Raw genomic sequence first — 22,377 nt, 5'->3', positions numbered from 1 at the left:
GTGTGCGTGCTATGGAAAAGGTTAGCCATCACTGGTCTAGTCTAATGATTTGGGGTAATATGATAGCTGTCTTTTGGTACTTATGGGGCTCTCACAGAGAAGAGGGAGTTAACTTATTCTGCAAAGCACCTGAGGGTAGGACAAGAAGCAATGGATCAAAGAGAGATCCTATTTGTAACTAAGGAGAAATTTCCTGACAGCAAGAACACTTAATCAGTGAGACGGCTTGCCTCCTAGAGCTGTAGGTGCTCCATCACTGGAAATTTCAAGAAAAGATTGGACAACCATTTATCTGGGATGGTATAAGGTCTCCTGTCTTAGGCAGGGAGTTGGGCTTCTGTTTTGCAAATTCACGAAAAGAAAAATGGGGAGAGGTGGAATTCTAAGTGATAGATTTACTTTTTTTCCTATTGTATCATTAATTGCGTTGAAAACATGCCATGCTTAATGTGTGTTTAGCATTAAAAGACATACATGACTACAGCAAAGGTAGTAAGATAACAAGCTAACAGGAAACAGCCCGACTAAATAACCACTAAGACCAGAAGAGCAAGAAAGAAACACATGTGGTCACTGCCCTAGGTCATCCTCAGAGGTAGAGGTTTTCTGTTGGAGAATTAGTGAAGCATCTTTGATGGATTAGGAAGGCAGTTGAAGTTCAGGATCTTTTCATGACATGTCTCTGTAATTCCACAAAATGGTACAGTAGCATAGATTAAAAATTGTATGTTGAGAGACTCAATGTGTTTTAGATAGTTCTAAAAATAACTTCAGTTACATGGATGATCTTTCTAGACAAGGATGGAAATAACTAGAAGGGAATTATTAAGCAGAAAAAAATTAAAATGGAATGATTGCTATGGTTTATGGTTTATGGTTTATTAGATTTTTATACCGCCCTTCTCCCGAAGGACTCAGGGCGGTGTACAGCCGGAATAAGAACAAAATATATACAATTTAAAACAACAGTTAAAAAGAGCAAATTTTAAAAGGCTGAATTATTAAAATTTAGATTTAAAATTTAAAAATATAAGAATACCCAATTAAAATTCATCAATAATTATGCCAGTCCCGCTTTAATAAATAAATATGTTTTGAGCTCACGACGGAAGGTCCGAAGATCAGGCACTTGACGCAGGCCAGGGGGAGGTTCGTCCCAGAGCGCCCCTCCCCCCCCAGAGAAGGCCCTCCTCCTGGGGGCCGCCAGCCGACATTGTTTGGCGGACGGCACCCTGAGGAGACCCTCTCTGTGAGAGCGTACGGGTCGGTGGGAGGCAAAGGGTAACAGCAGGCGGTCTCGTAAGTACCCGGGTCCTAAGCCATGGAGCGCTTTAAAGATAGTTACCAGAATCTTGAAGCGCACCGAAGACCACAGGAAGCCAGTGCAAGCTACGGAGCAGCGATGTCACGTGGGAGCCACGGCGGCTCCCGTTACTACTCGCGCAGCCGCATTCTGGACTAACTGCAGCCTCCGGGTGCACCTCAAGGCAGCCCCATGTAGAGAGCATTGCAATAATCCAGCCTAGACGTAACCAGAGCGTGAGTGACCGTGCATAAGGCATCCCGGTCAAGGAAGGGACGCAACTGGCAAACCAAGCGAACTTGGTAAAAGGCCCTCCTGGCGGCGGCCGCCAGATGTTCATCAAAGACAGCCGTCCATCCAGGAGGACGCCCAAGTTGCGAACCACCTCCTTTGGGGCCACTAACTCGCCCCCAACAGTCAGCTGCGGATGCAGCTGACTGTACCCGGATGCCGGCATCCACAGCCACTCCGTCTTGGAGGGATTGAGCTTGAGTCTGTTTCTCCCCATCCAGACCCGTACAGCTTCCAGGCACCGGGACAGCACTTCAACCGCTTCGTTGGGGTGGTCCGGGGTGGAAAAGTACAGCTGAGTATCATCAGCGTACAGATGGTAACTCACCCCGAAACCACTGATGACCTCACCCAGCGGCTTCATATAGATGTTGAACAGGGTAGGCGAGAGAATCGACCCCTGAGGCACCCCACAAGTGAGGCGCCTCGAGGACGACCTCTGCCCCCCTGTCAACACCGTCTGCGACCGGTCAGAGAGATAGGAGGAGAACCACCGATAAACGGTGCCCCCCACTCCCAATCCCTCCAACCGGCGCAGCAGGATACCATGGTCGATGGTATCGAAGGCCGCTGAGAGATCTAATAGGACCAAGGCAGAGGAACAACCCTGTCCCTGGCCCTCCAGAGGTCATCCACCAACGCGACCAAAGCCGTCTCCGTGCTATAACCGGGTCGGAAGCCAGACTGGAACGGGTCTAGATAGACAGTTTCCTCCAGGTGCCGGGGGAGCTGCCATGCAACCACACTCTCTACAACCTTCGCCACAAAGCGAAGGTTGGAGACTGGACGGTAATTACCCAAAATAGCTGGGTCCAGGGAAGGCTTCTTGAGGAGAGGTCTCACCACCGCCTCCTTCAAGGCGGCGGGGAAAACCCCTTCCATCAAAGAAGCATTTATAATCCCTGAGCCAGCCTCGTGTCACTTCCTGAGCAGCCAGCACTAACCAGGAAGGGCACGGGTCCAGTAAACATGTAGTTGCATGTAACCTCCCCAGCAACCTGTCCATGTCCTCGGGAGCCACAGAATCAAACTCATCCCACATAACCTCAACAAGACGCGACTCTGTCATCCCGGCTGGATCATCGCAATCTTGGTCCAAACTATCCCGAAGCTGAACGATTTTATCGTATAGATAACCGTTAAACTCCTCAGCTCGTCCCTGTAAGGGGTCATCCCGTCCCTCTTGATAGAGGAGGAACGGGTCACCAAACAGGGCGGCCGGGCGGTTATCTGCCGATGCAATGAGGGTGGAAGCGTGGGAACGCCGCCTCCTCATTGCCACTAGGTAGGTCCTAGTAAAGGACCTCACTAGTGTCTGATCAGCCGCGGAACGGCTAGACCTCCAAGTACTCTCTAGGCGTCTTCTCTGGCGTTTCATCTCTCTCAGCTCCTCGGAAAACCAAGGAGCCAATTGAGATCTACGCTGGGTCAGAGGCCGCAAAGGCACGACACGGTCCAAAGCCCCAGCCGCGGCCCGTTCCCAGGCCGCAACCAGTTCTTCAGTCGTGCCGTGGGTAAGATCCTCAGGAAACGGCCCAAGCTCCGTCAGGAACCTCTCCGGGTCCATCAGGCGCCTGGGACGGAACCAACGCATTGGCTCCGTCTCCCTGCGGTGGTGAGCGGCGGTCCGAAAGTCTAGGCGAAGAAGAAAATGATCTGACCATGACACCGGTTCTTTCACTATATCTCCTAAATCCAGATCATTTACCCACTGACCAGAGATGAAAATCAAGTCTAGCGCGCCTCCCCCAATGTGTGTAGGGCCATCAGTTACTTGAATCAGATCCAAGGCCGTCATGGAGGCCTGGAACTCCTGAACCACCGTTGATGACAAGCCGGCAGATGGCAGGTTGAAATCACCCAAGACCAAAAGTCTGGGGATCTCAACCGCCACGCCAGCAAGCACCTCTAGTAGTTCAGGTAGGGCTGTAGTCACGCAGCAAGGAGCCAGGTACGTGATCAACAGCCCCATCTGATTACGGTGGCCCCACTTCACAAGGAGGATTCACAGCCAGCTATCTGAGGAACAGTGGACTCCTCGGCTCCAGACTTTCTTTAATCACAACCGCCACCCCCACCCCTACCTTGGGCCTCGGCTGATGGAATGCACGGAAGCCGGAGGCACAGTTCAACCAGGGTACACCCCTTCTGTGCCCAGCCAAGTCTCCGTAATGCCCATAAGGTCCGCGGACTCCTCTGAATCAGATCACAAATCAGGGAGCCTTATTGACCACGGACCGGCATTGCAAAGCATCAGCCAAGACCCAAGCTCTGAGGGTCTTGACCATCCGGGAACGAGTGAGGACTGAGGCCGGAGCACGTGATCGCTTAGACATCGAACACGTGCTCCCAAAGAGCGACACGGCCCCTGCCTCCGCCATATCTGCCCCTCCCACTTACCGTACAGATGGAATAACATTCTCTGCTCGGAACAGACCCCTCCCCTCCTGTCTTCGGACCAGCTAAAATAGTGTCATGAGTGCGCGCTGGGACTGGACATACCCTCCCCGACGGGTCACTCCCCCTACCCGTCACTCCCCCCCCCCCCCCTTTAAACCCCTTCATTAAAAACCTATTTAAAACCCCAAGATTCTTCTTGACGATGCCACCTCTCTGGGTCCCAAGACCCTTCGTTAAGGCAGGCCCTCGATAGTGTGGAGGCCATTCTTGCGGGGCACCTGCAAGCGAAGAAGTTCAAAAGGTGAGTATCTCATGAGAAGAGGCGGCTAAAAGATGGTATGGCCCCCAGAGCGGTATAGATGATACACAGGGTCTATTAAGTCTCAATGAAAAGTTGAGTCTCAGTAAATCCATTTGGAACCTGGTGCAAGATGGTAAAAGATAGAAGTGTAGATACCGTCTTCGAAGGCAAAAGCCCTGATGAGCCGCTAATGATGGAACTCAAATGGCTCCAGATGACAAATGACAGTCACAGCACTTCAAGCACATAGGGGCAAGATGACACAGGGGCAAGATGGCAAGATGACACCAGCCAGTTCAGGGGTAGACGCAAACATCAAGGATATCCCTCTCCTCCTTCTCATTCCCCCATCGCCTCCATCACCCCTTCCCCCCCACCATATGGCCCAGCCCAGTCATAGGCCCTCCGGTATGGTCCAGCCAAGCACACCATCAGGATCATATCGGCCTCCTTAACCTCCCGCCGACGTCCGCTGGCAAAATGAAGGCCGTCCGGAGAGCCCAGAACAGACAGATGGATAAAGGACGGCCAAGGTGGCAAAAACGCCACAGATGTAAACCGCCGTCGCAGCGAAATCATAGCCGCGGCCATAGGGAACTCCCAGCTGGTGATGGAAAACCTAATCAGCTGGGGGGGGGGAGCCCCAACCCCCATCGCCGATAGGCAGATACCTAGCTGGGAGGATGGTATGGGTGGGAGCCAATGGCCAGCCGTTCCAAGCCGTTCCAAGCCGATTCCAGGAAACCACAATCCTTTCCTCCTCCGATCTTCAATCTTCGGCTGAATCAGCTGGGAAGCTGGGAAGCGCCGAAAAAGCCGCCCCTAAACGCCCCAAAATGGCCGCCGCCATGCGCCGCTCGCCTCCCCGTCTCTGTCTCCGTCTCCGTCCTCGGCGTCCGAAGATCTTACACGAGGCCTGAAGGTCTCAATCGGAAGCCAGAGAACCCACGGATCGAGTCAGGGGGCATAGTCGGCCAGGCGGCGTCTCCAAACACCGCATTGTTCCGGGGCCGTCCAGCCTACCATTCCAGAGAACTCAGAGCACCACCATTTTCGAGCATGCGCAGAATAATACTTGATAGCTATGATAGCCCCATACAAAGCCTCAAGTCTAATAATAGTTATAACCTCAGAATGAGGGTGGCCTTTGAGAAGACTACAAATTACTCTTCCTCTTTGGAATTCAAAGTTATCGTTGCTTTAAGGGAATTAGTATGACCTAAGCATTTTATGCTGTTTTGTTACTCAGATTATGATGACTTTCCCTGACACTCCTTTATGCAAAATGAGTCTGGATAGGCAAAATAATGTCCAAATTTGACATGGAAAATTGTGTCCTGAATATGCAAACCAACATTTATTCCACTGATATATTGCATTACAGTGGACTTTTCTTTTTTTTTTTGCACTCAGTCACTCATGAAAAACAGGTGTTTGTGTATGTATGTGTATATGTGGGGATGAGTTAGTATTTCAACTGAGAGTTTCCCCCTTTCTAATGCAATGCTCTATGGCATTAAGCCCAACCCAAATACAAAATGTAGTTCCAAGAATTTTACTGCTGTTTATTTCAGTGACATAAGAATGGGTTTATATTGCTTTCATGCTAACAAGGAACAATCTGTCTCTTTCCCCTAATTGCTTCTTAGTTAGAATAAACAAGGTTTGAAAAAAATGGGTGCCTGATTTGCTGGATTATTAATCATACAAATGTTTACTGTTACAGACTCCTTTATCTTATGCAGAATTTCAAGGAGCTGTCAATGAGACATTTCTCTAAAGCTCCTGGGTTTATTTAGATTTAATGTAAAGGAGTGTCTGAGTAGCATATATCCATACATAGGAATGTGTTTTTGCAATTAATTAATGTACTCTTTTTGTGAGGATGCTAAAACATACAGGAGCACGCATCATAATGCATAATTAAATAATAGATTAATAATTCTTTTTTCATTTGCTCCAATGAACAAGTGTTGTGTTTGGATCATTGTAAAAGAAGAAATATAAATTAAATGAGTTTTTCTCTTGTCTTGTTCTGGGCACCTATCTTTGCAAAAACCATTGGCCAAAGTGTTACCCAGTGTATTACCCATCCAATTAAAGCCTTCTTCAACTGATGGCATAAAAATATCTGAATAAATCCTGTAGCACATGAGCACTGTGGTCTCTTCCATAGAATTGGAAAACATGACCATCCCATGATAGTACAAGGTTCTCACCTTTTTACCTACTTTATTTTTTATTAATATTTATATCTTGGTTTTTCTCTAGCAGCTCAAGGATGCACACAAAGCATTCTTTCCCTCAGCCTTTTCTCCAGAATAGACAGTCTGTTGAACTGAAAGTGCCTGGCCGGGTTCACCCAGGGAGTTTCTGTGACTGAGGATGGATTCGAACATGGAACAGCCCACTCCTACGTTATTTTTTTAACCACTAAACCACACTACATTCCCTGATTCCTTGGCTGCCTGCTTGACCCGCCGCTCAGTTAGCCAATTACAACATACTGAGATTGTCCGTGCTTTCTTCAACACTCTTGTCAGTCAAAAGTGCTTAGTTCTGGAAGTCCTACTTTTATCTCTGGTACAGCAATCCTCTCTAGGATTGTCAAGGTCAAAAAAGACAAGAGGTAACACATTGATACAGCATAGTTGAAGCCCTGTCATTTTATATCTGTGCCATTTTAACATATCAACAAGTGGGGGTGACTTTAGTTGCAATGCCACAACTGATATATTACCTCTTTCAACAACTCTTCTCCCTGGGTTGTTATTTCTGCAATGGAATTAACTTTTATGCAGAATACTGAATTACATCTTCGTTGTTGATCTATCATACAGTTTTTACTGAAAAATAAAAAACCCACTTTATTTTATAGAAAAAACACCCTTCTCTGTCACCCTCAAATTCCTCTTTTATATTTTGAGAAGAACACATTTGTTTTAGATCAGCTATTATTTATAGTTTTTATAAAGCTATTCTTTAGCTTTATGAGAATTATTTCTACTGAAAAATTTCTAGTGAAGAAACTTTGTATTCTTAGAGTTCATTTGCTGTCATGGTCTTGTTTGTGTTGAGTTTTTCCTTTAATCTACTACCCTCTGGTGTGAGGAACTTTTATCACCTCCTAACTCAAATTACTTGAAGAGATGTGATGTTTTAAAAGAAACACACATAGCAACAATATAGCACTGGAAGAAAAGGAAATACAGAATTCAAAACGAGTAAGGGACTCATATTTATTAACACGTGCATAGAACATCATTTCTGAATATGAACATTGGGAGCCATTTGAGACAATGTCAACTAATTTTTAAAGCATTTGCTTAATTGTAAACCAAAGCAACATGCCTAGATACACTTTAGCATCTTATTATTTACAAACCTATCTTATTACCAGGCATTATTAAGTAGTAAGCAAAGTTAATCAGTGATCCATTGAAGTAGTTCATTGAAAAATGAACTACTGCGGGCAGATTTCACTAAAATCAAATGCTTAATTTATTTATAGGCTGTATACCCCATCTTTCTGGCAACAAATGACACTTGATACAATAACAAAAATAAAAGCAGTGTAATTAGAAATATAAGTAAAAGTATACGTATTTAAATGTTGTCTCTGGATTTTCAGGCATGAAAGATATATGTTCTTAACCATTAAAAACATACATAAAAAGCAGAACATTTTCTGAAGTTCTACACCCAAAACACATTTACTGTACATACCAACGGTCCGCCTAGTAATGTTTTGTGTATTGTTAATAGAATAATGGAAAGAGGAACCAACCCATTTCTTTGGCTAAAGAGTTGTTAATCCTGTGTACTGTAAAATAAGATAAAAGTGGCCTCCTTGAGTCAAGCTTGACTTCTGATGACTCCACGGAAATTATTTCCCGAATGTAGAGGTCAGCAGTTCACTAGTATTATCCAGTTAATGTTGCTAAACCTCACTCATGATTAGTCATTTCCTTATTGGAAAGACCTGTCTTTACTGTTTGGTTTGCTACCAACGTCGTGCTCCATTGTCATAACTGGCAGGTAATAGACAGGAAACAGTCTCTACCAGAGCATCTGGGTTAGTAAGGTACGAAGCTTTATCACAAAGCAGAGAACAGTTACTTCAAACTGTGTCATGTCAAATATGAAAATAAAAGACTTTTGCAGTTAGTCAAGACCCTTTTTAATTCAACATTTACATTTCTAACAATAACATAGCAGCCAACCAATTCTACTGGCAGTTATTTATCTTATTATTTATGCACTGTGAAGGAATATTTCACTAAATTCACCTTCCAGTCAGCATCAGGGACATTGTTCCCTGTTCATTTTGTTCGTGCCTTGCATAATTTTATACAACTTTTGTCACCTTTTTCCCAAGCTAATGGATTCCAATATTTTTGGTGTGGCCCGATCATCTTGCTTAGTCTCTTCCAACTTTTATTCAGTCTGCTGTACCTTTTTTTCCAAATGTGGTGATCAGAACTGTATGTAGTATTCCTGGTGCAGATGTAGCATAAATTTCTATAGAGAGACGTTCCGGTGTTGGCAGTTTTATTTTCAATCCCTTTCTCAATAATCCCTAGTATGGCAACTTGACTTTTTCATAATCACCATGTAGAGAGTTGACATGTTCATTGACCTGTTCACTATGACCTCAAGGTCTTTTTCCTGGATTCACATCTGTGTGAATCCAAAGTCAGTGCGACTGTCAGTCTTTCAAGGACAGAACAGGCTAGGTAATAGAAACCTCAGGAAAAAAAATATTTGATTGATATAGGCTGTAATAACAGAACCTTGAAAGCCGAAGTTCTCTCTCTCTCCCCTTTTATACCAAAGAGAATCAAGGCAAAATAATTTTGAGTTTCTTTTTCACTCTCCAAACTTAAGGATCTTCCTGACTTCATAACTCTTACTCAAAAAAGCAGGTGGAAGCTGTGGCCAAGTCTTTGTACAACATCTTGTATATCAATTGTAACATACTGCCAGATCACTCATACCCTTTTCACATCCACTACTGCAATTTGCTGTAAAGTGTTGTGTGATTGTATGCTTGACACTGGATTTTTTGCTATTCAACTGGTCATTGAGACATGTATGAATGTAAGAAAATAGATTTAGAAAAATATATATATGATAAGAATGGGTTTGAAAATGGAGTATTTTGCATGCCAGTGGAGAATACGGTTTCTGAATTGATAAGAGTAGTATATAATGCAAATAAACCACATATGAGCATATTTGGAGTACTTAGATAATGGTTTAATATTGATTAGATAGTAGGACAATGATTTGTGATACCCCTTTTGTTTATTTATTTATGGATATATAAGCAATAGTTTTAGCGGCATTAAAATATGTTGGTTGGAGACTTCAATGTCTACGTATTTGTGCAGGCTGGCCATGTTTGTTGTTGACTGAGAACGGAATGATTTGCAACATGTCTTTGTAGGATACAACAATAAGTGTTGATCTCAAAATTAATGCCGCAAAGATTAAAGATTAAACCTTGAAGTGCACCCGGAGGCTGCAGTTAGTCCAGAATGCAGCTGCGCGGGTAATAGTGGGAGCAACTCGTTGCTCCCATGTAACACCAATCCTGCGCAGTTTGCACTGGCTTCCTGTGGTCTTTCGGGTGCGCTTCAAGATTTTGGTTACCACCTTTAAAGCACTCCATGGCTTAGGACCCGGGTACTTACGGGACCGCCTGCTGTTACCTTATGCCTCCCACCGACCCGTACGCTCACACAGAGAGGGCCTTCTCCGGGTGCCGTCCGCCAAGCAATGTCGATTGGCGGCCCCCAGGGGAAGGGCCTTCTCTGTAGGAGCTCCTACGCTTTGGAATGAACTTCCCCCTGGCTTACGTCAAGTGCCTGATCTTCGGACCTTTCGCCGTGAGCTGAAAACGCACCTATTTATTCAAGCGGGACTGGACTGAAATTTTACTGGGGTTATTTATATTTTAAGATTTAAATTTGTTTTAAAATTTGGGCCACATTATAATATGCTTTTTAACTTTCTCTTAATGTTTATATATTGAATTTTACTTGGCTGTACACCGCCCTGAGTCCTTCGGGAGAAGGGCGGTATAAAAATCGAAATAAATAAAATAAATAAAATAATAGTTGTGTTTGTCAGAGAAATAATTAAAATTTAAATGTGGATTGTAAAAAATGAGAGCAGAAAGAAAAGTTTGTGAAATTAGAGAAGTTTTAAAGTATGCAAATTCTGAGGAAAAGGCAATGGGCAGAATATGGTCTGTTGTGGAAAAACTAAGGTTTGTCAAAAAAAATGGAAATATCTGTATATGAGCATACTTCTGCTTAATTTGTTACATAGATGTGAGAGTTGGATATATCAGAAGAAACCTGATGGTGGATATAGTGGGAAAATGGTTCTGAAAAATATCTGTGGTAAAACAAAGTAAGGTCAAGAATTAATGGATGATGAATAAGTCATGAGCCCAAGTATGATGCTCAAGCATGTAATGTAATCCTGAATGACACTGATCAGCAAATGCAGTGCTAAGTGATAAAGTTATCATTCAATTACATAATTTTCCAATGACAAATGACACCCGGTTCCATTATTAAAGATTATAGAGATGTGTCAGAATCTTTTGATTTAGAAAGACAGGTAAAAACAAGCCAATAACAGCTAGGGAAACAAAGTAAGTTTCTCATTCTGCAGCTGTATCAATTGCTGGTTTTCTCCCAGGTTCAATTTAAGGTGCTAGGTATAAGATAAAAAAGCATTTGTGGCATGGGGTCAGGTTATTTGAGGGACAGCTTTTCCATAATTATCTCTACCCATCCCATTAGGTCCAGCAGACAAAGCTTGCTTCAGGTTCCATCTGCTAAGCGATGCCACCTATCAGGGGCCAGGAAGTGAGCCTTTTGTATTGTGACACATACACCCCCACACACTTTGAAATATGATTTCCCCAGAGATCAAATTGGCCCTGACCCCACCAGCCTTTTGTAAGGCCGTAAAGATTGGCTTTGTCCCCAGGCTTAGGGATCAGGAAGTAGGCTGAGCCTGTGCATTGATTATATTGATTTGGACTGATGAGTCTGTTTTGACCCAGACTGCTATTTCTTGTATTTTTGTTTGTTTCTTTTTACATTGTAGGCCATTCAGAGTCATTCATTTCAGATGGGTGGCCATATAAATGGAATAAATAAATAATTCAGGATTGGAAGCCTTGAATGTCTGCATTAAGCTGTGTGATTGAAGCAGAAAAAATATACAGTTTATTAAGAATATGCTGAAATAAAACCTTGGAACAGAGAGCAGACATAGTCAGTAATCACTTCCCTCAGAGTTGCTAAATTTTCAGTTTGAACAGATCACCTTGAGTCAGTATTTTATGGAAAGAGCTCATGTTGATACGTGCAATCTCAGTGTGAATGTATGGGCTTACAGTATCTCACATATATTCTTGCTGTCATCTGTTAAGAGAAATGGAACTGAATGTGTCTTCCACATTGCTTACACAACTGTCCTGACCTTATTTCAGCTTAAGCAACTATTTCTTTTTCCCAAGCGGACTGAAATTTAGTGAGTAATCTAAATTGGGACAGTCTACCAAACCGTTGTCATATGTGGCATTTGCCAACCGTTTGTTTTTTTCCCCCGATTGTGCTTTTTAGTGTGCATATGTATTTTGGGTTTTTCTATATATTTGACAGATTGGAAATTAAGATTCTTTGTGTAACAGCTCTGCCCTGACCAATTTCTGGCATATGCCTAATTATAAAGAGGAAAAACTAACCATTTGGAACAGCCTCCGGAATCCTAAACCACAAACCTATATGCCATATAATTCATAATATGCAAGTTATAATTTTTGCACTCATAACAGCTGGTGCATATGATGAGCTCATAATGTGCATGGCTCATGAAGTTGGTCAGTGGCAGCTAGTTAGAGTAGGATAACAGAGAGCTGTCATACACAATCAGTATTTTTTTTTCATGAGATTGTGTGAGGTAATTAACGATCAAGGGACTAAAACATTCGCCGTTTCTCCCATAAAAACTAGGCTAGAAATAAATGTTTTAGGAACTCACTATGGATTGGATGAGCTGTTTCAAATATATAATTTTATGTTGCATAGTGGGCTAAGACTCCAGGGTTCTATATTTATATTCTTTTAAAATGTATTAATTAAGCAGTACTGTGATTAAATCTATTTAGTTATAACTTCTCTGCAGCATTTCTTGTACTCATAATAAAAAAAAACCAGTTTTAAGTAGTAATAAAATATGCACATTATTACTCTTTCTGTGAATCTCTTGCTTGTTGGCTGAACATTTCAAAAAACAATTGTCAGAGAAATTAGGTGGCCCATTGTAGCAAAAACAATGAAAAGTTTCGTCTCCCCTTAAAAGCTTTTCTATTAATTCTCCAGAGGCATCCATAAAAGCTTATGCTATAACCATTATGTTAATTTTTGAATATTTCTCAGAATGTTTTTTTAAATATGCTTCTCTATACAAGTATTGAGGATAGATAGGGATTCATTCCAGGGTGGGTTCTACTTACCTTTACTACAGGTCCGCATCATGCCCCCGCGCTTATGCGCATCCGCAGAAGAGTTTTGATTACGTTTGGATCAGTGGGTGGAGCCTCCCACCGGTTTTACTACTGGTTCTATAGAACCGTTCCAAACCAGGGGCAACCCTCCACTGATTCATTCTTAATATAAAGATTCCAATATCTCAGGGGTTGCCACAAAGAAGAGGGAGTCAAACTATTCTCCAAAGCACCTGAGGGTAGAACAAGAAGCAATGGGTTCAAACTAATCAAGGAGAGAATCAGCTTAGAACTAAGGACAAATTTCCTGACAGTTAGAACAATTAATCAGTGGAACAACTGGCCTGCAGAAGTTGTGTATGCTTCAACACTGGAAATTTTAAAGAATAGAATAGAATAGAATTTTTTATTGGCCAAGTGTGATTGGACACACAAGGAATCTGTCTTGGTGCATACTCTCAGTGTACATAAAAGAAAAGATACATCCATCAAGAATTCTAAGGTACAACACTTAATGATAGTCATAGGGTACAAATAAGCAATCAGGAAAATGTTGGATAACCATTTGTCTGAAATGGTGTACGGCAGGGGTGTCCAAACTACGGCCCGCGGGCCAACTGCGGCCTGCGGGTCAGTTTTTTTTGGCCCGCAGCAAATTCTGGAAGTATAATTTAAAATGGCCCTTTTCTGCAGCTCATGCTCCTCCCATGGGCGGGAATAATGAAGGAGGGGCAGAGGAGGCGGCGGCGGGAAAGAGGCTGCTGGCTGTGCCTGCCCCAGCAGTTCTACCCTCACCTTCCTCGGGCCGCCATCGAGAAACAGGTGAGGAGGGTTCTGTCCTCGCCTTCCTCGGGTGGGAATAACGAAGGGAGGGGAGGCGGCAGCAAGCGCGAAGAGGCAGCAAGCGAAAGCAGCGTCACCAAAAGGAGAGACCCGACAGTCTTTTAATCCGTGTAAAATTGGAGGCTTGGGTGGAATTTTAAATCAAAGGAATGCATTGATCAAACCAATATGCAATTGGGGAAAAATCCTGCTGGGCGTGTTGCACGAACTGGACACATCAATCCACGCGCCTTGGTTGCACTGAAGTAAATTCGCGCAAATCCGAGTTAAAAGCTCGGAGGGTTAACAGCGCCTGCCGTCTAGACAGGGGAAAAGGAGCGCTCCATTTCTAAGGGTGGGTGGAAATGAGCGGACTGCTAGGCGCAAGAAGAAATCTCAGGAATAAGAAATGCAAAACCCAAATCCGAGCCAAAGTCTTTCCAGGGTTTGAAAACCTGGGCAAGGCGGATTTTCTGGCTTCTGCAGAAGCGGGAACCAGGAGTCTGCCGGGGAAGGATCCGCCGAGTATCTTCCGGGTTTTCTCCAGTTTCAAAGAAACCCTCTTTTCCCCCCGGCGCGCTTCTTCCAATCTGCAGGGCTCGAATCGCCAGCCTGGGGGCTGATCGCCGCCTTGCTGCTCTCTTCCGGCTGCCCCACCTGCTCTCCTCTGGCAGCAACCAAGGCCCGACTCCTCCGGCCCGGAGACTGCGGGCTCTGCCTCCCTTCCCCGGCGCTTCCTCTTCTTCCTCCTCCTCTTGCTTTTACCGCACCCGCGGCTACCGCTGCAGCCCTTGACGCAGCTTGACCGACGGGCGGAGCGGATCCGGCCAGTCTTGCCTCCTCCCTCCTTGTGTCCCGGGGGAAGGAAGGATCCAGTTTGCTATGGCGCTGTGCCGGTTTCTATGGCTACCCTCCGATACTGGAGCCGCCGCCGCCGCCGCCTCTTGCCAAGACAAACCACTCGGCGGCGCCTGCAGCCACCACTTTTCACCCTAAATCCCTCCGCGGGCTGATCCCTGCAGGAGCCATAAGCATCCCTCTCCTGTACCTCTTCCTTCTCCCGGTCTGGAGAGAAAAACAAAAGTATCCAGGTGGGCCTCGATGGGAGAATTGCAATTATCTTGAAAAGGAATAGCCGGACTAGGGGACACCCCCGAGGGGGTATCTTAATTTTTGGATAAACTTCTTTCTTTTGGATGCTTCTGGGTGGAAATTCCTGGGGAGAACACCAGACCCCAAAGAGTGAAGCTCATACCCTGGGAGTCCGCAGGTTACTCGACAGATGCTCAGAGGTATTGGGTTTTTTCCCCCCTTTATACAGAGTCTGTATAAAGTCAGCACCCACCCACCCACCCTCCTACAGAATGAAGTATTTTGAGGGATATTAAAAACAAATAGAATTAGAATAGAATTGAATTGAATTGAATTGAATTCTTTATTGGCCAGGTGTGATTGGACACACAAACTCGGTAACTTTAAAGTAGGTGGACTTCAGCTCCCAGAATTCCCCAGCTATCAATGGTACTCATCAAGAAAATTGAATTGCATGTTGTTATGTTACTACAAACTGAATGTGACTCAGCCATATAACATGATGCCCAGAGTTGCATTATCACAGAGATGGAAGGCATATAAATTCAATAAATAATGGCTGCGATATAAATAATGCAAATGTATTTTATCTTGCATTATCAGAAATAGGTCTTTTTTCTGCATTAATCATTCTTTACTTTCAGTACAGGGTCCAATTTTGAGTACCACAAATATGGATTGAGACCAATTTAGATACATTTGGAGAGAAGCAACAGGGATGATCGAGAGTCTAGAACAGGGGTGTCCAAACTTGGTCTCTTTGAGACTTGTGGACTTCAGTTCCCAGAGTTCCTCAGCCAGCTTTGCTGGCTGAGGACTCTGGGAGTTGAAGTCCACAAGTCTTAAGGGACCAAGTTTGGACACCCTGGCCAAGATGAATGAATATGAAACATTTTCCCCCCTTAATTGAAGATGATATCCACATATTGTTGCTTTTTAGTAGACTGACTGTATCCATCTGTATTGTAATGTCCCAGGTTTTCAGGCCTCTGATATAGTCTATTTACCACGAGTCACCAGAAATGGCAGCACCAAGAAACGCAAGATAGCAAGTGAGTGTAGAAGATTTCAAACACGGTGGGAAAATGAATATTTCTTTAAAGAAATCAACGGAAAGTGTGTCTGTTTGATTTGCAATGAAGATGTTGCCGTGATGAAAGAGTATAATGTCCATCGGCACTATGAGACCAAGCATCAGAGCTACGCGCCGTACACAGGTGCCAAACGAGCACAGAAATTCAAGCAAATGGCAGCTAGCCTGCAAGCTCAACAACAGTTTTATTTCGTGCTAACAAAATACAGGAAAACGCCACAGCAGCAAGCTATGAAGTCGCAAAACTTATTGCCCAGCATGGCAAACCGTTCTCAGACGGTGATTTCATAAAGCAGTGCCTCATCAAAGTCACAGAAGTAATGTGCCCGGAAAAAGTGCAGGATTTCAACAACGTGACCTTATCCAGAAATACAGTGGTGCGGAGAATCGAGGACTTGTCAGCTAACCTGAAACTTCAGCTGAGAGAGAAAGCTTGTGCTTTTGATTTTTACTCGATAGCATGCGATGAGAGCACAGACGCCACAGACACCGCACAGCTTTTAATTTTTTTGCGCGGAGTCGATGATAATTTTGCTGTACGGAGGAGCTGCTTGATATGATGAGCCTAAAAGGCACAACGACAGGTGGAAATATTTTTGACGCTGTGTCAGAGGCAGTTGAAAAGATGGGGCTTAAATGGGACAAGCTCTGTGGAGTAACAACGGATGGAGCTCCGGCCATGACGGGTGAGCGCAAAGGAATGGCATCCATGGTGTGCGTCAAGGTAAAAGAGAGCGGAGGTGAGGCTGTTAGGATGCACTGTATAATCCACCAAGAAGCACTGTGTGCCAAGACTGTGCAGCTGGGCGATGTGATGAACACTGTTGTAAAAACTGTCAACATAATTCGAGCTAGAGGACTGTACCACAGGAATTTCAAGCTTTCTTATCTGACATGGATGCTGAATACGGGGATGTACTCTACCACTCTGATGTGCGCTGGCTCAGCCGTGGCTCTGTTCTGCAGCGGTTTTATTCGCTGAGATCAGAAATCGACAATTTTTTGAAAGAGAAGGACCGACCTCTTCATGAACTGAGTGACCCTCTGTGGCTGGCAGACCTGGCATTTTAGTTGATCTTCCTCATCATCTGAATACACTGAACAAGAACCTACAAGGCAAAGAACAGCTGGTATCACACCTGTATGCGCACATGAAAGCCTTCTGTGTAAAGCTCCGCCTGTTTGAGACACAACTACGAAGCTTTAATGCTGTACACTTCCCTCGCTGTCTGAAATCAAGTCTGCTTTTCCAAAGGCAGACCTTTCTGCTAAAAGGAGAAATATGTTTCTATAATTACATCTCTCGTGACAGAATTCAACCAGCGTTTTCAAGATTTTTCTGTCATTGAAAAACAAATCAAGCTGTTCTCGACCCCCTTCCTGGTGGATGCAGAAGAAGTGGAGGAGAGTCTGCAGTTAGAACTGATTGAAATGCAATGTGATGATTCTCTGAAGAGTCAACATCAGCTTCTCTCCTCCTGACTTCTATCAGAATTTGGATCATGCCAAGTTTCCTCTGATGAGACGCCATGCAAAAAGAATGATGAGCCTGTTGGCTCAACATACATATGTGAACAAACATTTTCTCTGTTAAATCAGAACAAAAGCAGACTGAGATCCAGAATGACTGATAGCCATCTCTGTGAAGTCCTTCGTGTCTCAACCACCAAACTTTCTCCTGACATCCCAGCCATCCTTCAATCCAAAGGACAGCATCACTGCTCCCACTGAGAGCAATGTTCTTCACATTATAGGCGAGTTAGAAATACACACAGTAATCATGTGTCAATATGTTACCTCTTGTGTGTGGCCCGGGCCACACATGAATTTACTAGGCTTATATACTGTTTGTTGTCCAGTTGTGAAGCAGTTGTGAAATGAGTGATATGGTTGTTAAAAATGCTGCAATGGGCATAAATGTGAGGATGGTCATAAGTGTGAGGACTGGTCAAAAATTACTTTTTTTAGCCCTCTGAGTAGTTTCTATGCCCATAGCCACATCCACTCAGTCACATGAGCAGTTAGCCACGCCCACCAGTCACATGACCACCAAGCCACACCCCAAAATAAGCCACGCCCACCCCCCCACCCCCCCACCCCCCGTGGCCCGGGCCTTTGCTTATTTTTCTGTATTTGGCCCTCACTCAAAAAAGTTTGGACACCCCTGGTGTACGGTTTCCTGCCTGGGCAGGGGGTTGGACTAGAAGACTTCCAAGGTCCCTTCCAATTGTTATTCTATTCTATTCTATTTATTGAAGGCAGGTTTGATGACTGGACATAACAAATAGAAACAGTTTTCTGATGTGAAGTTCTGCTTGCACCAGCCTGTCAGCATCTGGAGAAGTCATGATGAGGCTGGCTTAGTATATTTAACTTCTGATAACTGCTTCCAAGCCTAGCATAGGCTCTACATGCTTATCTATTATCTACTATGCAAGAGAATTGGCAGTTACTTTATTTTCAGAGATTAACCTGGATAATTGCTATAAGTGCAGGCTGGCTTTTCACAGGCAATGGTATTTGCACTTTCATCAAGGAAGGCTAACTGCTTATGAGTTAGAAGAAAATGTGTTGTTCTTCTATTGATCCAGAACAAGAATATCTTAAGAGAAAAAGAGGTGAATTATCTTGTGTGGAATTGATTTTGCAGGTGTCTCTGTTATAGCTCTGTTAAGCTTTGCTTCACAATTATGAAAAATAGGGTTACTCAAACATTTCTCAGCCATGTTTGTATACCTTTGTTGAAACAGTTATTTCAGGATGAAATAATAACAGTAACAGAGTTGGAAGGGACCTTGGAGATCATCTAGTCCAACCCCCTGCTCACACAGGAAACCTGCACTAGGGATTTGAATCGCCAAACTGCCGACCTTTCTGATCGAGAAGCTTAGTGTCTTAGGAACTTAGACCACCTAAATAGGCAGCTTTGTTTGTGATTTGGAAGCTAGACAATCTTTTGAACTATTCTTAAGTGTGCACATACAATGAGAAACAATGACATATACTGGGAGCATTGAGGTCTACAGGGAGAATCAAGGAGGACAAGTGACAAAATATGTGCCCCAATATAAACTACGCCACTTATGTATTTGTACCTGACATCACAGGAATGTATAAAAGTTAGGAGTTCACATTTCATCACTTGGGTATTATCCTGGTTAGGAACAAGTAGCTATGACTGGGAGGGAGTCATGGTTTGGTGTCAGAGCACATGCTTTCCCCGTATCAGGTGCCTGATTAGATCTCTTGTTATCTCCAGTTTGAAACAATGTCTGGATAGCAGGGCTGAAGTTGAGCTGAAGATCTTAAAGAATAAGAATAAACTTTGTTCTTAACATTCTTAAAATCCTAGAGTCACTGGTAATCAAAATACATAGTATTAGGCTGGACTGATCAATGCTTAGTCTCCTATTGTAGGACAGCATTGTAGATTTGAGTCTGTTAAACTGAAAACCCTGCAGTTGTCTGGATTTTATAACCACATTGAATTTTTCATCTTCTCTTCTTTCTGCTTTAACACCAGGTGTTCCTTGCCTGCCAGAGAGTCTGAATCTTCACAAAGAACAGCAAAGGTCAAATAAGCCAGGAGATGTCCAGATGTTTAGCCAATCAGAATTGCGAACCATCGAGCAGTCGCTGCTTGCTACACGCGTGGGAAGCATTGCAGAACTTAGTAAGTGCACATAATGTTTTCTAACTCTTTTCTCCTTTGGATTTTTGAGCAACCACATCATACCCCCAGAGAGCAGGTTTGTAGTGAGTTACCTACTTGTAACATCAATTCATATTCTCTTGGTGAAGTTGTTCAGAAGACAGGTTTTGAATCATGATGAACCTTTTTGCTATGTAAGAAAATAAAGGCCAGGCTTAACTTGAACAGTGCAAATTTATTTTTCATTTGCTAGAATATTAAGATTAGAATATTAAGAATATTATGATTAGAATATTAAGATCAAGTTAAACATTAGTGAAGATTCCCTTCAGATCAGTGGTGGGTTTCAAAATGTTTTACTACCGGTTCTCTGGGTGTGGCTTGGAGGGTGTGGCATGGCTTGGTGGGTGTGGCATGGTGGGAATGGCAGGGGAAGGTAAAATCTCCATTCCCACCCCACTCCAGGGAAAGGTTACTGCAAAATCCCCATTTCTTCCCCTAAACTGGGACTTGGGAGGCAGAGAATATATGGGGGCTCGGCCAGTCAGAATTTTTACTACCGGTTCTCCAAACTACTCAAAATTTACTACTGGTTCTCCAGAACAGGTCAGAACCTGCTGAATCCCACCTCTGCTTCTTCTTCAAGGTCATGGAGCTGTATATAGTATGTTTGAGGATAAGAAGATGGCAGATAAGAAAAGAGTTATGTTGTGTCACAGGGAGTAGGATTTTTGCATTCAGCCTTGAAAAGCACAAATCAAATTGTTTATGTATAGGTATGTGTGCATATGTGGATACAATAGTCCTCAATTTACAACTATTCAATTATTATTTATAATATAATATATTATAATTATATTATTATATAATTATTCAGTCTGACCTAAGCGTAGTACATAAAATTATCTGCTACAATGTCTTACCTGTCAATGACTACTTCAGCTTCAACCGCAATAATACACGAGCACACAATAGATACAAACTTAAGGTAAACCGTTCCAAAATCGATTGCAGAATATACGACTTCAGCAACAGTGGTCAGTGCCTGGAATGCACTACCTGACTCTGTGGTCACATCCCCAACCCCCATAACTTTAACCTTAGACTGTCTACTCTTGACTTCACCCCATTCCTAAGAGATCTGTAAGGGGCCTCCATAAGCGCACCAGCGTGCCTTCCGTCCCTGTCCTACTGTCCCCATTTATTTGTATCCATTTCCTGTATTCATAATCATGTTTATACTTATATCTGTTATCTTATACAGGTTTGACAAACTAACTAACTAAATAAATAAAAATTAGTGACTGTTATAATGATATTGAAAAAGGTGACTTGCAGCTGGTCCTCATACTTACAACCATTGCATCATCCCCACAGTCATGTGATCAGCAATTGGGCGCTTGGCATCTGGCATGAATTTACAACAGTTACATATTGGGGGTCATGTGCTAGTCATTAACAAGCTTCTCAGTCATCTTCTGGCAAGCAAAGTCAATGGGGGAAAGTTGGAATTACTTAATGACTGCCTGCCCTCTCTAAGTGGTTTACAAAGTCAGAATGTTGTCCCCAACAATCTGGGTCCTCATTTTACCAACCTCAGAGGAATGGAAGGCTGAGTGAACCTTGAGTTGGTCAGGACTGAGTTCCTTGCTGTGAGCAGGGTCAGCCTGCAATACTGAATTCTAACTACTGTGCCACCATGGCAATGAATAAATGAATAAAAACTTTTCTCAAGAACTGTTGTGTGTTCAGGAGTAAGGGGGCAACCACTAAAAAGATCTGCCTTCTGGACCATACTCTTCTCTAGAGTGACCTTGGGATCTGCAAATTTTATTTGAGACAGCAACTTCTAATTTAGAGTGTGGACTTTTTTCAGCAGCTTCCAATTTAGAATGTAGACTTTTTCTCTCAGCTAAGTGTCAATTCTCTGCAAGTTACAAATGCTCAGTATTTTGATTTGGGCCATTTTTTCTAGTTTTTCCTTATCTTATTTTATCTCAACTTAACTTTACATTTAATTCCAGCTGTGTCCCCATTTTGGCTACTGTATTGCAAAGACTTCATTTGTGCTTAACCCTCTCGTGTTATCACTGAAAATAGTAATCAGAGTAACTGATATGCATCAAAAAAGATACACAGCAATAATAATTTGCTTTCCCTACTTTGGAATTTTGTTCTGTAAATGCTGTATCCTTGATTGAGGACCTGCTGTTGCTAGGCAACCCATAGTAGGAAATGATCCCTTGTTGAGATTGCTTTGGTGTTAAAAAGCAAAGCAAGACAATGACAGAAAGGGGAACAAAGACACATGATTTGGATCATGAAAGAATAGGGGCCAGAACTCTTAGGGCCTCAGACAATACGCTGTCAAGAGCCTAATGTTATAAAGATAAAAAAGAAACTTAACACCTAAAATGGTTATGATATTGATTTGCATCAGTTTCTGTTAATGTCTGTTTTCAAAATTGGTGTTTATTTGAATCCTTAGAAAAAAGGAAGCAATAGGATCTGGCATGGGAAACAACTGAGCATCAATCATTGCTAAATCTATATGGAGAAATCACAAGGAAGTTTACAAGTTAATTGTTTTACTGTATGTCAGATATTTGCACAACATCTAGTTGATTTTATGAATTGTACATATTGTTGGATTTCATCATTAAAAAAAGTATCTGAAAAAATTAATCCAGTTACGAAGCTCAAAAGTGGGCACATTTTTCAGTATAGATTCTTCAGACAGTTTAGATAAAAATGCTAAAATACTGTTTTCTTTAACTGTAGTTTATTAACTAAATTTATTCAACATGTTAAACCATAAACATGTTTAATGAATGATAGTGACTGGGTTTATACAACATATGAAACCAATATACATTATGGTTTAGCATGA

General features: G+C 43.1%; 1 protein-coding gene across 2 annotated transcripts in view; it reads left to right on the top strand.

The window, feature by feature from the left end:
* ABTB3 (ankyrin repeat and BTB domain containing 3) overlaps positions 1–22,377 on the top strand; it is a 251,108-nt gene that overhangs the window by 151,921 nt on the left and 76,810 nt on the right. For both annotated transcript variants that reach the window (XM_058189707.1, XM_058189706.1), the window contains exon 2: positions 19,359–19,508. In XM_058189707.1, coding sequence (XP_058045690.1) covers positions 19,359–19,508 — 150 coding nt within the window. The remainder of the gene's footprint in view (positions 1–19,358; positions 19,509–22,377) is intronic.

Source organism: Ahaetulla prasina, chromosome 7, assembly GCF_028640845.1.
Source record: "Ahaetulla prasina isolate Xishuangbanna chromosome 7, ASM2864084v1, whole genome shotgun sequence".
NCBI lineage: Eukaryota > Metazoa > Chordata > Lepidosauria > Squamata > Colubridae > Ahaetulla > Ahaetulla prasina.
The sequence above is the reverse complement of the archived record's forward strand: the minus strand, read 5'-3'. Positions and strand labels throughout refer to the sequence as shown.